Below are 14,812 nucleotides of genomic sequence, written 5' to 3'. Positions count from 1 at the left end.
CTCTATATAAATTTGCTGTAATTTTCTTTGCAGAAACAACACATGCTACACCTAAGTGCCTATTAGATACCTACATCTCAGTGATCCCAGTTCTCTTTATGCCTTCATAAAGTCAGTTTCAAAAAGGTCTTGTGGCAACAAAGAGTCCACACTAGCAACTTTCAAAGGGAAAAAGCACAACCAAAGCAAAGACAGAATGAAATTAACACTAATATGCACGCATACATTTTTTCAAATGACTAGAGATACATTAAGCAATTACCATGACTCAGGAAAGGAAGACGTTTCCAGCCTCCAGAACAATGGCATGGAAGCACTCCAAGCTTGCAGGCCATCTCTTGCAGAAACAAAGCACAGCAGGGCTGCCCCAGATTAGGCTGGCAGACAGCAAATTTGAACCACAGGTGGTTCTGTACTTCTAAGTTAGAACTCCAGCAGTATTTGCCACATAACACTGTTGATCCCAGACACACAGGTTCAAACAATTGAGTAAATGTACCTGGAGAAAGGGAGGGGTGGGGCAACAATCACAGCTCTCAGCCATCTACAAAAAGCCTGGCAGTGGCAGCAGATAGTCACTTCCAAATACAGAGCAGGGAGCTCAACTAACCCTAGTACAATGACACAGGCCCACAAAACCAGGAGCATAGCTGAGTTTCTGTAGAACCACAATTCAGCTTTCTGACCTTGAAATATCCACTATCCACCTTTGCCATTAACGTGAGTCTTTCTATACCTCCCACCTCTGCAGTCCGCAAGGTGGTCAGACCCCACAGCACAAGTCAAGCAGCCTTGCTGCTCTTGTTTTTGTATCAGCCTCATGGTTGCTAAAGAATCATCACTATATACTTAAGGTTACTCCACAAAAAACCCAGCACCTTTTTGGCATCAGATGTTCCTAAAGGGAAGATTAACATATTTCATTTTTCACCTTGAAACCTGCTCTCACACTTCCCCACATAATGAAAAATCAATGTCATTGTTCAGCCTTCTCTCAAAACAAGCATAAGGCATTTAGGTGTCATTAGCTCATTCACTTTCCATCTGGAATACTAGAAACTACAACTACATTTAGAGACCCCCAAGCCCACACACTAACATTGAAGCATGTTACGACTTTAGCCTAAGGAATCCGTAATACAATGCAATAGGGCTTGCTACCCTTGATTTTTTAATCAGTTCACATTGCAAGACTAAATTTAAACTGGCTCAAAGTACTAAGGAAAAAGTTACATACATAAAAAAGGGATTTTGCAAAGTTCTTATCTCTTTGCCAACAGGGAATTAGCAATGCCTACTGAAAACAGCTGATGACCACTATGGAAGTTGTACTTGAGGGTTTCATGTTTCTTAAATCTATTCATCTGATCCAAACCAGTATTATTAAAATATTCTTCAATTTCAACAACATCATAAGAGCAAGTGGTTACAGCCCACCTTAAAGTAAGTCTTCTCCATGCTAATGAAGAAAATGCTAATTGTAAGACTCGTATGTTTTGTCAACTGGAATGACTTCTTCACATGTTATTTCACAGAAAATAAATCAGTTGTTTAACCACTTACTTGGTGAAGGAGTAAAATAAACTACTATGAACTGATACCTAACATGAGCACAAAAGCCCCACTTCACAAACAGCACATGTACTCTGCAAATCCCTTCTGTGAAATGGTGACTCAGTACTGGACATTTTCAGCAAACCAAACTCTCAGCATGTTAACAACAATGTCCATTTACAGATAGACTTTAAAAAACAGACATCAAAAAAGGTCCTGGTATATATTTTAGTAAGACAGAAAACTGATGTTATTACAGAAAAAATAATAACCTGAACACAAACATAACACTACCAAGACCCCACATTTTTAAAAATTACTATTTTTAGGTATGCAAGAGAACAGCAGACACAGCATTATTCCACAAATGCACTGACTTTGAGTCTGCTTAAGCGTGGAAGCAAGGTTATTAGGACAAGGGGAAAAGGAAAGGCAGGATATATGCTGCAACACAATCACAAAGCAGATCAGGAAGACAGCAATATGGCAATTATGCCTTTGTTTAACCTTGCTTCTCTACCACACATCTTTGCCAAAACATCACATTAGATATGAAAGAAGAAAGCTGTCACACAACCCTCAGATAAGCATTTGAAAAAGGACAACCACAATTCTTCAGTGACCATGGAGGGGTGTGTGTTTTTTAACTGAACTTACCCTGGATAGCTTGAATACTTAAAGCACACCAGAAACCAAGCCTCACTATTCTATTCCCTTAGAGTCCTTTATTTCTTCCAGAACAGGATTCCTCTGCACTTACAATGCAGGTTGGAAAGACACCCTCAGTTTCCCTGCAGCTCATCCAATAGCCTGTGCTTCTTGCTAAAGGCAAACTTTCCTTCTGACAGATTCTGATCAAGTTCTTTTTAGTGTACCCAAGCGCAGACACATTTTAGCACTTCTTCCTACCCAACACATTACCATTCTCTGTGGCCACTATCACCTAAGCCTGCCTCCTCCTAGAAGCAGCACTAAATTAAGCCTCCAAACAATGGGTTCTGGTACTGATCAATCCACTTCAGCAACACCTGAGAGGGCACTTCAGCAACACCTGAGAGGAACCACTTACCATCTGACACCTCTCAGAATGCTGCAGTGGAAGACCTAAAGAGAGATGTCACCAAGATGGCATATTTTAAACTATCCCTACACATTTTTATGCTTTTATACACACACACTTATCAACACCAGAAAAAAGGAAGTTAGTCCTTTTCTTCTTACCTTATATTCTTCAATCTCTTCCTCATCAGCTTCTCCCTCATCGGGGTATTTGCGTTTTGCATTTGGGGCAGAAGTATCATAAGCAGCCCTATAAATATCCAGAAAAAGTCTTCATACAAAAGTTTCTCTCTCCTGAGAGAACCTTTCATAAATCTCTGATAATTTGCCTTGACCACGTTTGTCACAAGTTTGAAGTGATTCTGAAATTTAGTATACAACAAGCTGCTCTTCTCAAGGTATTTTAGACCAGCACAACTTAAGGACAGGACTCCTGAAACCAGATATTCTGCTTCCTCATTGTCCTTGCTCTGTAAGGCACAGCTTGTTTTACCCAAACAAATACATTGCTCACAAAGGAAAGTTGCTGTTACATGAGAATTAATAAGTACTACCTACTCCATCCTACACATGTCTATTCTCCCTAAGAACTAATTACCTTGTAACTGTTCTTAGGAAAGATATAAAGGCCCTAGGGCAACACAGGTGGAATACTCTTAAATTCACACCTCAATTTCGCTCCACAGTAGCTTTTTAACGGCAAAAACAAAAGCTAGCCTTGATTTTGTAACTGCTCTTAGAAATGAAGGACTAAACACTACTCACCTTATTTAAAGTTCAGATTTCAGTGATCACTGACCTCCATGTTATTACATAAACAGTAGGATTTTACTTCGCTCACCCTATTTCACAGCTTTGCATTGCTATTAACTAACCCGCTAACACGAGTGTCAACCCCATACTGACCTACACATCTCTCTCGTCTCGGCAATCTCCCGCTGGTCATCTTTACTGTTCAGCACGGCCCCGATGCTGTCTGCGTTTTCCGCTCCCAACTGAACAACGACCAAAACAAATTCGAGCCACAGTTACCGCGGACTGAACCCGTCTCAAGCGGAGCCAGTGAGGCAAAGGGCCAAGCTGTACACCCCGTCCCACCGGCTGGGCCCGCCCGCAGAGCTAGCTGCAGGCCCTTAACAACCACTAACTGTGTAGCCAGTACTGCAGCACCCCGACAGCGTGGCTCGGGTCCCCCCGCGCCGGGCCGGCGGTGCCAGAAGCAGGGCCGCTCCCTCCCCGCGCCCCGCTGCCGTTACCGGGACGGCGGCACCTGCGGCGGCGCGCGCCCGCTCCCCTCCCCGCGGCGACAGGGTGGGGCCCACGCGCCCCGCGCCAGCCGCAGGGCCCGGCCTGGCGAGAGACAGCCAGGGCTCACCTCAGCGCCCCGGCCCTCCTACCTGCTGCGCCAAGAGCTGCCGCCGCAGCTTCTGCCGCTCTCGAATCTCCTGCAGCCGGCTGTTCATCGCCAATTAGTCGGCGACTGCCACCCCGTGCTACCGGGCTCCCGCCGCTGCGTCACTTCCGACCCCTCGCCCAATAGCGCGGCTGCGGCAGCCCCGTGACGCGCGGGTTGTGGCGGTCATGTTGGTTGCGGGCAGCGGGGCTGGGCCGGGCTGGGCTCGGGACGGTTCCCAGCCTCACCGCACTGCTCTGCACCCCTGGGCTGGAGCCGCGCTGCAGCGTTTCCTTTCACAACGACGGGGGAGCTCTGGTTTACAGATAACCGAGTCCTACCGTGAAATGCGTTAGCCACCAGACAGATGGAAATGCGAGTCACTGACTCTCCAGGAGTCACGGAACAGACTGCTTACCAGCTTTAATGTCATTTAAGTGATTTTAAGTGTGGCCCTTAAATTAATTTCCACTCCACCAATGCAACACAAGTATCACTCCAGACACCCAGCCCTGCAAATCTTAGCGAGCTCTTTTCAAAAGGTTTTCTCTCCACCTATTTCACAGCTCTGACCACAGCGGTTTGATGCATTCTGAAGCCCATACCTTAGTTTCACATGCAACCTTTCATGTCATTCTCTATTGAAACCAGAACACTGCTTCTCTCCCATGTCTCTCCTTTATATCCTATTGCATTATCCAATGCAGTTACTTGTAGATTAAGCTTTCTATTTAGCCTACATCTCTCAGATTCCATTTAGAGGAAGCTCTGCAAAATCTTCAAAGTGCTTTCCATCTGATTTTTGGTCTATTTCCAGCATCCTCTTTTCCCTCTCACATTTTGTAGTTGGTCACTGAACGTATATAATTTGTACTGCATGCTGATTTTCACTGACAGCTATTTGTACTGCAAGAAGAATGAGGATTGAAACGAAGGCCCACAGTCTGGATTCAAAAGTTGTACAATGAAACTTCAGTTCCTACCGTCTTGCAAAAATAAGTATTAAAAATGGTCTCCACAGTTACAATTAATGCTTACTCTCCTGAAATAGATCAATTTTTCCTGTAATTGTCCTACCCAAAGATGTGGACAACAATCTGAAAGGCGACATTCTGCCCTGTTACATGGCAGGTCCCCTCTGCTGGGATCTTGCTGCAGATACCATCACACTAGTGGTGGGAGCTGTTACTCTCTTTGGGGTTTAAGCAATATATATAGGTACAAATGCCAGTGACATTATGCATGTCAAACTTAAAACTGACAAAGATGCATGAGGAGAAGAACTTTTTCTGCAGTGCAGACTACTGCAGAAAGAAACTGTTTGCAGCTACTCACATTTCTTAAGAGTAGAACATCCTAGAAAAGTGATGGAGCTTTTAAGTGTTAAAACCCAAATATACCCAAAGGGTGATTTTCTTTTAATTCCTTAGGGAATACATAATTAGTTATACTGTCCTATGTAGGAAATGTTATAGAAAGAGAAATGCTATCTCACAGTGCTGCACACCACTTTGACAGCATTGGCTGTAATCAATACTGTAGAAGTCCCTGCACAGTAACAGAATCACTTCCTCCTGGATGTGATATGATGAAGTTTGTGAGAGCCTGCATTCCATTTTTAGAACCAGTTGCTAAGTCCAGACGAGCTAATCTTTACAAATTCTAATAGCTGTGAAAGATGTTGCACTATATACATATCCTGTTTCAAAATAGTTTGTGTTTTTTCAGAATGCTCCTTGCTTTTGCCAAACTTTGTGGGTTTGGCTCTCTGAGTCTTGTATATGCTCTGTGGCCAGTAGGGTGTCAGGTAGTGATAGGACTGGGGGTAATGGAGCAAAACTAGAAATAGGTAGATTCAGATTGGATATTAGGAAAAAACTTTTCACCATGAGGGTGGTGAGACACTGGAACAGGTTGCCCAGAGAGGTGGCAGAAGCACCATTCCTGGAGGTTTTTAAGGCCAGGCTGGATGTGGCTGTGAGTAACCTGATCTAGTGTGAGGTGTCCCTGTCCATGGCAGGGGTTTGGAACTAGATGATCCTTGAGGTCCTTTCCAACCCTAACAATTCTATGATAGTACCCCCAACACCCAGCGCATGCATTTCTACCTCTGCCTTTGGCTGTGTGCCCACAAGATGGCAAGTCTGACTTGATGAGCATATTGCAAAACCACTACAACTGTCAATCTACACCAATTCACCAGAGCAGTTCAAATTTTCTTGAAAAATTTCCTGTAAGTCAGTAGCAGCTGAGTTTTCATTAGGCCAGCACTGCTTGTCCTCAGGAAGCTAACTTATGGCCAGCAGAGAGCCTTCATAAATGCACCACTGTCTGCTCTGGATAATTTGACAGGTATGTGCTGTGATTTCACACTTCATCTAGATCATGTTTCACTGCCACTTGATCCAGCATTGTACATGGCCTTTGTAATGGACATGAAGCCTTGATGTTGCATGTTGCTCACAGCATGACAGCTGCTGCCTCTGGGCCTGCTGATCACAGCCCCCTTACTAATGTGGAGGTGACTACTGAGTCATCCACATACCTTGCCAACAGTTACATCCTTATTTTAACAAAGAGACCACATATTCTTTCAACAAATGCAATCAGTGAAATTAATTGACAATCCTCCTTCTAAATTAGTTACAAAATTAGCCAAAACAGTCCCCCAAGCCCTCAAGTCACTCTTCACTTGAAGATCAAGCATTACTGGCCTGCAATCACCTTCAGAGAATGTGTTGAAATGCAACCGGCTTTTTAACTGAAATGCCCACATATATGCCATACATATGTTGTATTGTATCTGTATTTACTCATTCTAGTTTTAACACTGCTCCCGAAGCAGCCTCCTTTCTCGTTTTAACACACATATACCCCCCCCTACCTCCTAACAAACCCTCCCCCACTTAGTGAGGCAGGAGCAAATCTCTAGTAACTATGTGAACTTCAATGACATTTGTTCTAACCACTGAGCTGAATTTGATCTGCTCCCCTTATGGGCAGAACAAGTCTAATTACATGACATCTGCTGGCTTTATTATTATAAATCAAAGTGTTAAAGAAGTGTGAATTTGTTATGCTTTGAATAACAAACATATTCCCTACACCTCAATGACTTACAGACTTAACTCTGTAAGCACTGAAATCAGAACATACTATATATCCCTTTCCTGCTTTCCCTACGTTTCTCACACAAGATGTTAAAATTACACTGCTGGTTTTATCTTGCAGTCAGAAATTCTGTCCTATCATGCTTGCAAAACAATCTTGTACATTTTAATGTTTCAATATGGTACTTGTGCATATTTTATGTGGTAACAGTACCCTTGCTTTTTCTCATAGCTGTTTTGTTTTGTACTAAATAGCAATAAGGGTGACTAGATAATGACACTATACTGAGTATTACAATGTGTGGTAGCTTTGTACACTGAAAACCTCATCTGTCTGAAGACCTTGTATTCCAGAAAACATATCCTTATATATTACCTCATATATTCAGTGCTTTTCCATTTTAAATTTGTTTGCAATATTATTTAATGTTTTCCTGGATAGCTAATTAGATAGAGGATTTTGCATCAGCATGTTATTTGCACAGAATATTTAAAAACATATCTCTGCATTTATCTTCTTTTCCCAGTCTCCCATTTGCTTTCATGTTTTCCAGAGTATTTACAGCATCACTGGTTAACTGTGGCTTCTGTCAATACTTTCAATAACTAGATCTTAATGCTTTCTTCTTTCAGTTTATAGCATACCAAGCAAATCGATACCTTATTTCTACATTCTACATTCATGCCAGGTCACTATCCATTGTGTTTTCTGAGTGGCTGTGCCACTAGATCAGGAAAAAGATCTGGCTGATATTTTAAGCCAGTCCGGATTATTTTGCAGCAAACGCTCAACTGCAGCTTCAGAAGCACCAGAAGTACAGATGGAAGGCAATACAAAAAATATGAAGATGGTTTGCAGTCAAATCGTAAAGGAAGAAGTTATTCAGCTGCTTTTTACTTTTCCTGGGTTCTAGGAAATTTAGAAAGACGGTTCAGGCAGAAAAATCTACGTATAAACAGAAAGTGGATATATGGGCTACTCGTGATCATTGGAATAATTGGAATAATGCCCCCATGGAAGTGGTGGATTCTCCAACACTGGACTCTTCTAAGATTCAGATTCAGATGGACAGGTGCTTTTGACAAGAAAGATTGGACTAGATGATCCTTGAGGTCCCTTCCAACTTGTGATTCTCTGATCCTATAATTCAAGCTGGAAGTTCTCTCCCTACAGCTCCAAGCAGAAGTTACTGATTTGATTTCTAAGGGCCAAGCAAAGAGTCTGTTGAAACTAATAGCAAAACTCTGAGATTTGTTTCCAAAAGAGGATAATAATAATGGAAAGGTAACAATGAGAGATTAGAGATTTTATGATCAATAATCTTAACAGTACTTCTACTTAATGTAACTAGGCATTTGGTCCAGCAGGATTTAGTTGCATGCTATTAGAACGTATTGGGTAAAATTCCAGTGTTTTTAAGTCTAAAGTACAAAAGGTAGTGTGTACTCTGACATAGTGTTTATTTACATAAGTAAATAGCATGCTAAGAAGATCAATATAAAACCAGGACAAGTCACTACATATCTTTTGCATAGCTATAGCCATAGCAAAAATCTGCGGCTTTTCATAATCCAGTGAGTTTAATTTTAATTTTGATACTTTAGTTAACAAATTATTGTCCTAACCAGGATGACTAATTATGAAAGCAGTAAATTGGAATGTGCAATTCCACATCAGCATTAGATTATGAAAAAACAGAAATGGGGAAATCATAATGATGGGACAAGAGGGATCAGAAGAGATAAGAAAGGGACATCTGTCAGAAGTAAGAAAGAGTAAGGGATGATTAAGCCAACAATGAAGATTATAAGAAAGGGATTTGTTTTGCCACTAGTTACAGCAGTGGATCTTGCCTTCTTTGCCGCCTTTCTTCCCCTGCTCTCCCTGCTGCCCTTCCTACAGTTCCTGACATTTTCCACATTCTGTGGTAATGAAGGCCATCCAAGTGCAAATGTCTGTCACAGGTCTGCACAATGCCAGTGTTGTTCTAACTACAAGAGTCATAGTTCAATAGTGCAAAGTCAGCTCTGATTCCTTGTTGTACAGAATTTCCTTGCAGTTGTAGATGTTATCCTTGAGTATTTTAAAGTGCAGTTGTATTTTAAAATGTCAGCTAAAATGTTGAAAGGAGTACATCTTTGAGTATCACTTTGTATTAATCAGTGGGAAATAGTTGCTGCCCCAGCAGCAAATACCAGTAGGTATTTATGAAAGCAAGCTAAGCCTGCTGAGCTTTATAGTTCTTTAAATGTTATCAGTATGGGCAAACTAATGCATGTATTCATCTGCACTAAATCTATTCACTAACCTAAGAAGACTCACTGATTTTAATGGAATTACTAACTAATACAGCCAACAGGACAATGTTAAATATGGCTTCATGGACAAAACAATTCCTGCTCCAAGTAATTTTTTCTCCCCTCTTTGTGGTTATTTTACATGTTCTAATACACTATATTTATAGAATTGTGTAATAGGCCCTTGCATTATTCCTAACTATAAAAATACAGTTGTAATTCACTTTATCCTTTCTCATTCCTGGTAACAGAGTCTTATGCTAATGAACATAAATACTTGAAGGATCATTGCATGTATTACATGCATGCATTCCAGTGTACTTCAGTACACTGAAGAAATTCCTGCATCCTTCTGAAACTCTGGGGACAAAGTCTAATTAAGACTTATTAAGACCTTGCATGTATGTTGCTGCTGCATTTTATGCAGGACACTGGGAAATTTCTGCGGGAAATTTTAGAAGTGCCTTGTTTCATTACTGCTAATGGGAAGGTGAGAATTGTGTTAGATGGAAGATGAAACCACACACCAATCCTGATTGACTTAATCATTCTGTGGTTTGTGATTTTTGTTGTACTTCCACTCTTAGATCTAAACCAAAATGTTCCACAAAATATTAAATATTTCTAAAAAGGTGTAGCCTGGCCATTGGTGGGTTTTGTTTGTTTGTTTTGGGGTGGGTTGTTTCACCAACAGAAGCACAGAATGAATCGTGTCCAGAGCTTCCTTTAAGGGACAGGCTCAATGAATCACGTACCAAACTTGAGGTGGCCAGGTTCAGAACCAAAGTTCTATTTCTTAGCAAAAATTTGTTAAGATTTTTTTGTCAACAAATACCATTTGCCATTCCATTTCTTCTAAATATTCTTTTGGCATAATCTTGCCTCTTTAAATATCCTTATTTATAGCACAGCTACACAAACTCACCTTTCACCTAGTTCACAGGCTGTAACATACGTGATGCAGCACCTACTTCCTATTCTAAGCATCAGGAACTAAAGCAGCACTTCTGTTGTACTTAGTCATGCTGGGGCACTGCAGCTCTCACACTTGAGTCTCACTCCCCATGCAGCCACATGGCATTGCACACTTGAAATCTGCAAGAGAAACATAAAGTGCTTGGAGATTGTTGATGGAAACAGTATACAACACAACTTCAAACACCATCACATTGCAACTGTGTGAACAAGACTGTGTATTGTGCTAGTTGTATCTTCTTGGATGTTAATGAAATAGCAGCAACAGCATGAACAAATCATGTCTCCAGTCCTCCCAAGTTTTACCCATGGTACTCCTGACTTTACATAGGGACATCACAGTGTGCAGGACTTGGGGGTGTCAGCTGATGAAAAACTGAACATGAGACGGCAATGGTTGCTTGCAACCCAGAAGGCCAACTGTGCATGTCCTGGGCTGCATCAAAAGCAGCGTGACCAGCAGATGAAGGAAGTGATTCTGCCCCTTTAGTCTGCTCTCGAGACCCCACCTGGTGCTCTGTGACCAGTACTGGTGTCCCCAGCATAAGAGGAACATGGAATTGCTGGAGCAGGTCCAGAGGGCTACAAAACTGATCAGAGGGATGGAACACATTCCCTATGGGGACGGGCTGGCATAGTTGGGGCTGTTCAGCCTGAAGAGAAGGCAGCCCCAGTGAGAGTTTATAGCAGCCTTCCAGTGCCTGAAGGGGGCCTACATGAAAGCTGGGAAAGGACTTTTTACAAGGGCTTGTAGCGATAGGATGAGAGGGAATGAAGCTTTAGGAGAGTAGATTTAGACTAGGTATTAGGAAGAAATTCTTTACAGTGAGAGTGGTGAAACACTGGAATAGGTTGCCCAGAGAGGTTGGATGGAGCCTTGAGTGACCTGGTCTAGTGGAAGGTGTCCCTGCCCATGGCAGGAGGGTTGGAACTACATTATCTTTAAGGTCCCTTCCAACCTAAATCATTCTATGAATCTCTAAATCTATGAATATTAAGGATACATATTTAGATAATTAGAACCTCTGGTGAATACAGAACTTTTTGTTTATTTTCTAAACAATACTTTTCAACAAGTATCTCCACATTTCACTGTTGTGCAAAAATCATAGTTTTCTGCACAAAACTGTGGTAGTGTAAAAATTATGTAGAGTTACTTTGAATTTGACAAATCTATCTCCGTTGAAACATTTAATTTTTTTTTTCTGCTCACTATATCAAACAAAAAGTATTCACCAGTTTTGCATGATTCAGTTTAGCTTTCAGTGCAATTCTTTCATCATGTCTGTATAACCCAGTGTTAGTACCTGTGCACCTATGTACTGTATTGTTCCAGGAAATTTGGTTTCTTATTGCCTTATATGATGAACTCAGCTTGCTATACAAGAAAATACTTAACACTTTTAAAAAGGTTTTTCTATGATCTCATTACTCTGCGCACTGTGTTATGTGGTAATGGAAACCTCATCAATTACTGGCTGTTCAGTTACATCCTGTGTAATGCAGGCTCACCCTATGGAGCTTACGTATAATTACAGACAAAAGGCCTATTCTCTCCCGTATAAGCACAAACCCAAATTAATTTTGAGTCAGACTTGGTAGGATTTCAAATTTCTGCCACCCATGTTTGCTAAAAAGGATGGTATTTATTAATAAAATTATTTTATAAGAGCACTGACTTCTGTCCTAAAATTGTTGTCTCATTACAGCACCCTTTCTATGGCCAGTTTTGCACACGGTAATCTCCTGAGTGTGAAGCCTTCCTCTGATCTTTCTGATGCTGTTAGATCTCACTCAGTGCCTACTAGGTCATGGACATAATTTTCCCCACTGATTCCAGTGTCTGATTAGTCCCAGCATAGTTGACTATGTGAAGAAATAGCAGTAAGAAATTACTGCATGGATACGCTGAAAACAATTTCGTGACGTTTGGCTGTTTGGCTGCATTCTTTCTGCTTTGTACTTGCACTTATTTCCCAGAGGAATTTCTCAGATATGGCATTGCCTGAGGTCAACCCTTGCCCTGATCTCTCACAGCTACATTGAGGGAATGCAGGAGAGAATACCCTGGTTTAGGGCTATCAGTGGCAATAAGATGAGACTGACTCAGGCCTTCATGTGTCAGTAGTATTTTAACTGCATTCCACCAACAGCTGGAAGTGCTCAGCTTTTCTAAAATCTATGCTGAGAGCACGCTGTATGAGCTACTTAAAAATAAAGGTAAGCAGCTTTACTGAGCACAGGAAGAGGCTAATCAGTGAATTTTGCTATTGATTAAATGAGGACAGAATTAGATTGATTCTCCAGCTGAATTTTAAATGTCTGATATTAAAGGGTTTTGAAATGAGGACTACTATTTTTGCATGTATAATCTGCACATCAGATACCTTCACCTATTTACAGAAACCATTTACTAAAAATTAGCCCTCTGGTAACTTCTACCCTCACCTCCTCGCACAGTTCATGTAAAAGCAGAGCCAGGACCAGGGAAGAACTATGCAGTGCATTTACAAAGCTATTAGGATAAAGGAAGCTCATTGTGTGTTTCCTTTTAAGCCTTGCATATAGGAATAACACAGGCGGCTGCTGTATAATGCAAGTATTTCAGATATCTCCATTTCTCAGGTACCATGAGGAATCTATACACAAAAATAGTGTGGGGGCATGGTGTGGGGGTGTGTGTGTTGGAGTGGATATATAGTTCATACTTATGAATTTTTAATTGCTGTTTTAGCAATGGTTTGGTATTGGGGCTGTCAAATACCAGAAGAGAAAAAGGCAGCCAATCCTGTGGAATTGTACAGAAATGAAGAGCTATTTAGCAGATTATTTCCTACAGCTGCTGCCATGGAAGCCATCAGGTAGGCAGCACAGGTTTGCTGTCTGCCACAAGAGTTGTTCAATGGACTTCCATGGGACTGATACATGCTAGCCCTGTGCATAAAAGGAACAGAATAAATGCTAAGATTAAATATGACATTGTTTTGCAAAAGGGAGGATTGCTATGTGCTTCACCTGGAGCCAGTCATCCCACTGCAATGTCATCTTAATGGATTATTTTCACTACCAATTTAGAAACACCAAAAGAAGCCTTTCTTTCTACATGAAATTGCAGGCCTTGTCAAACAGATTGCTAACTTCAAACGCCACCCTGCTGCTGCAGGAGCATGACTAGCACAGTTTCCAAAGATTTATTATTTTCTCAGCATTTTGTGGCAATTTTTTTTTTCCTGGAAAGTTGGATACTGCAGTTTCAGAATCAAAGTTGTACATAGTGTCTGGATCCATTGAGACCTTCTTGGGTTTCTAAAGATCTACTTGCTTCTTTTCCTATTTGAACAAGTATTTTTTTCCTTTCCTTTTCATTTCCAACTCATGAATAATTTGTCAACGGTTTTGTACAGCAGAAACAAAACTTTTTAAAGGCAACCAAATGCACTATGAGCATCTCACATTTGGCATCTTTTAAAAGTTGTGTCAGCTATATCAGAGTAATAAGCCTTTGTTTCTTGTTTATAAACATGCAAAGGCAAAATCCACCCTTAAAAGATAGTGCAGTTTCAGTTTAGGCACACTTGTAATTCTTACTGTTATTCTAAGTGTGAGGTCCAAAAGAATCAAGCTTCTCAAGAACATGCTGTCTGTATCTGTAACTATTGTTTTTCTTTTCTCAGTAACTTTTGATGGTTTGTGAGAACTGTGACAGAGGCAGAAGTCACACAGACAATGAGCTTCCTACAAGCATAATAAAAGTAGTAAGGTGGACAAGAGTGATTTTATACATGGCACCTGTAAGTGCTACAGCCAAAGGAAAAATGCATCATGAGCTCATATGGATCAAGCACATGAGGAACCATATGGGGGAGACACTTGTAAATGCTCCAGCCAAGACAGAAGCTGCAACCAAAGTGCAAAGCAGACATCCTGGAAAAACAAACTGCATCAGTTCCAGTATTCCTTAGAAGAGGTCCCCTCCTGCTATCCAGTGAAACTATTATCAATATCTGGGATGGAAGCCAGACCAAACTCCTGATTTGGAAATTCTAACAAAGGAAATATTTCCTGTAGCATTAGCACACCTCACATCATACTGGAAGCTAATTTACAATTAAAATAAATTAAGGATCTTGTTCTTTATACAATTACATGAAAACCAAACCAAACCAAACCAAACCAAACCCCAACAATCTTGATAAAAATTAAAATGTTCAAGAGTGGATTTGTAGATGTGGATCATTCAACTAATACTGAATCCTATATTGGGAGGGAATTACTATGATCCTTTTTTTTATCTGTCTTGATGCTTCTTTTATAATTCTAGTTACTTTCAAACCTTTTATCCTGTGTAACCCCTTCCCCCCCACCTCTTGCTTAGTACCATCTTGCAACCTCAAGCACAAACACCTCTACTCTACACAGGCAA

The 14,812-nt window shown here is 41.0% G+C and overlaps 1 protein-coding gene across 6 annotated transcripts in view; it reads right to left on the bottom strand.

The window, feature by feature from the left end:
- The window catches only part of METTL14 (methyltransferase 14, N6-adenosine-methyltransferase subunit), a 35,060-nt gene that overhangs the window by 12,900 nt on the left and 7,348 nt on the right, over positions 1-14,812 (bottom strand). The window contains exons 1-3 of one of the 6 annotated variants that reach the window (XM_054172733.1): positions 10,340-10,436; positions 3,520-3,608; positions 2,776-2,863 (exon numbers count right to left, since the gene is read on the bottom strand). The exons of 1 other annotated variant lie outside the window; for it this stretch is intronic. In XM_054172733.1, coding sequence (XP_054028708.1) covers positions 2,776-2,863; positions 3,520-3,527 — 96 coding nt within the window. In that variant the 5' untranslated portion in view covers positions 3,528-3,608; positions 10,340-10,436. Of the gene's footprint in view, positions 1-262; positions 444-2,775; positions 2,864-3,519; positions 3,609-4,010; positions 4,154-10,339; positions 10,510-14,812 lie in introns of those variants that run through there. 4 more of the 6 variants (XM_054172730.1, XM_054172731.1, XM_054172732.1 and 1 more) reach the window with 4 other exon arrangements.

This window comes from Dryobates pubescens, chromosome 24, assembly GCF_014839835.1.
Source record: "Dryobates pubescens isolate bDryPub1 chromosome 24, bDryPub1.pri, whole genome shotgun sequence".
In the NCBI taxonomy this organism is placed as follows: Eukaryota; Metazoa; Chordata; class Aves; order Piciformes; family Picidae; genus Dryobates; species Dryobates pubescens.
This window is presented reverse-complemented; position numbering and strand designations above follow the sequence as displayed.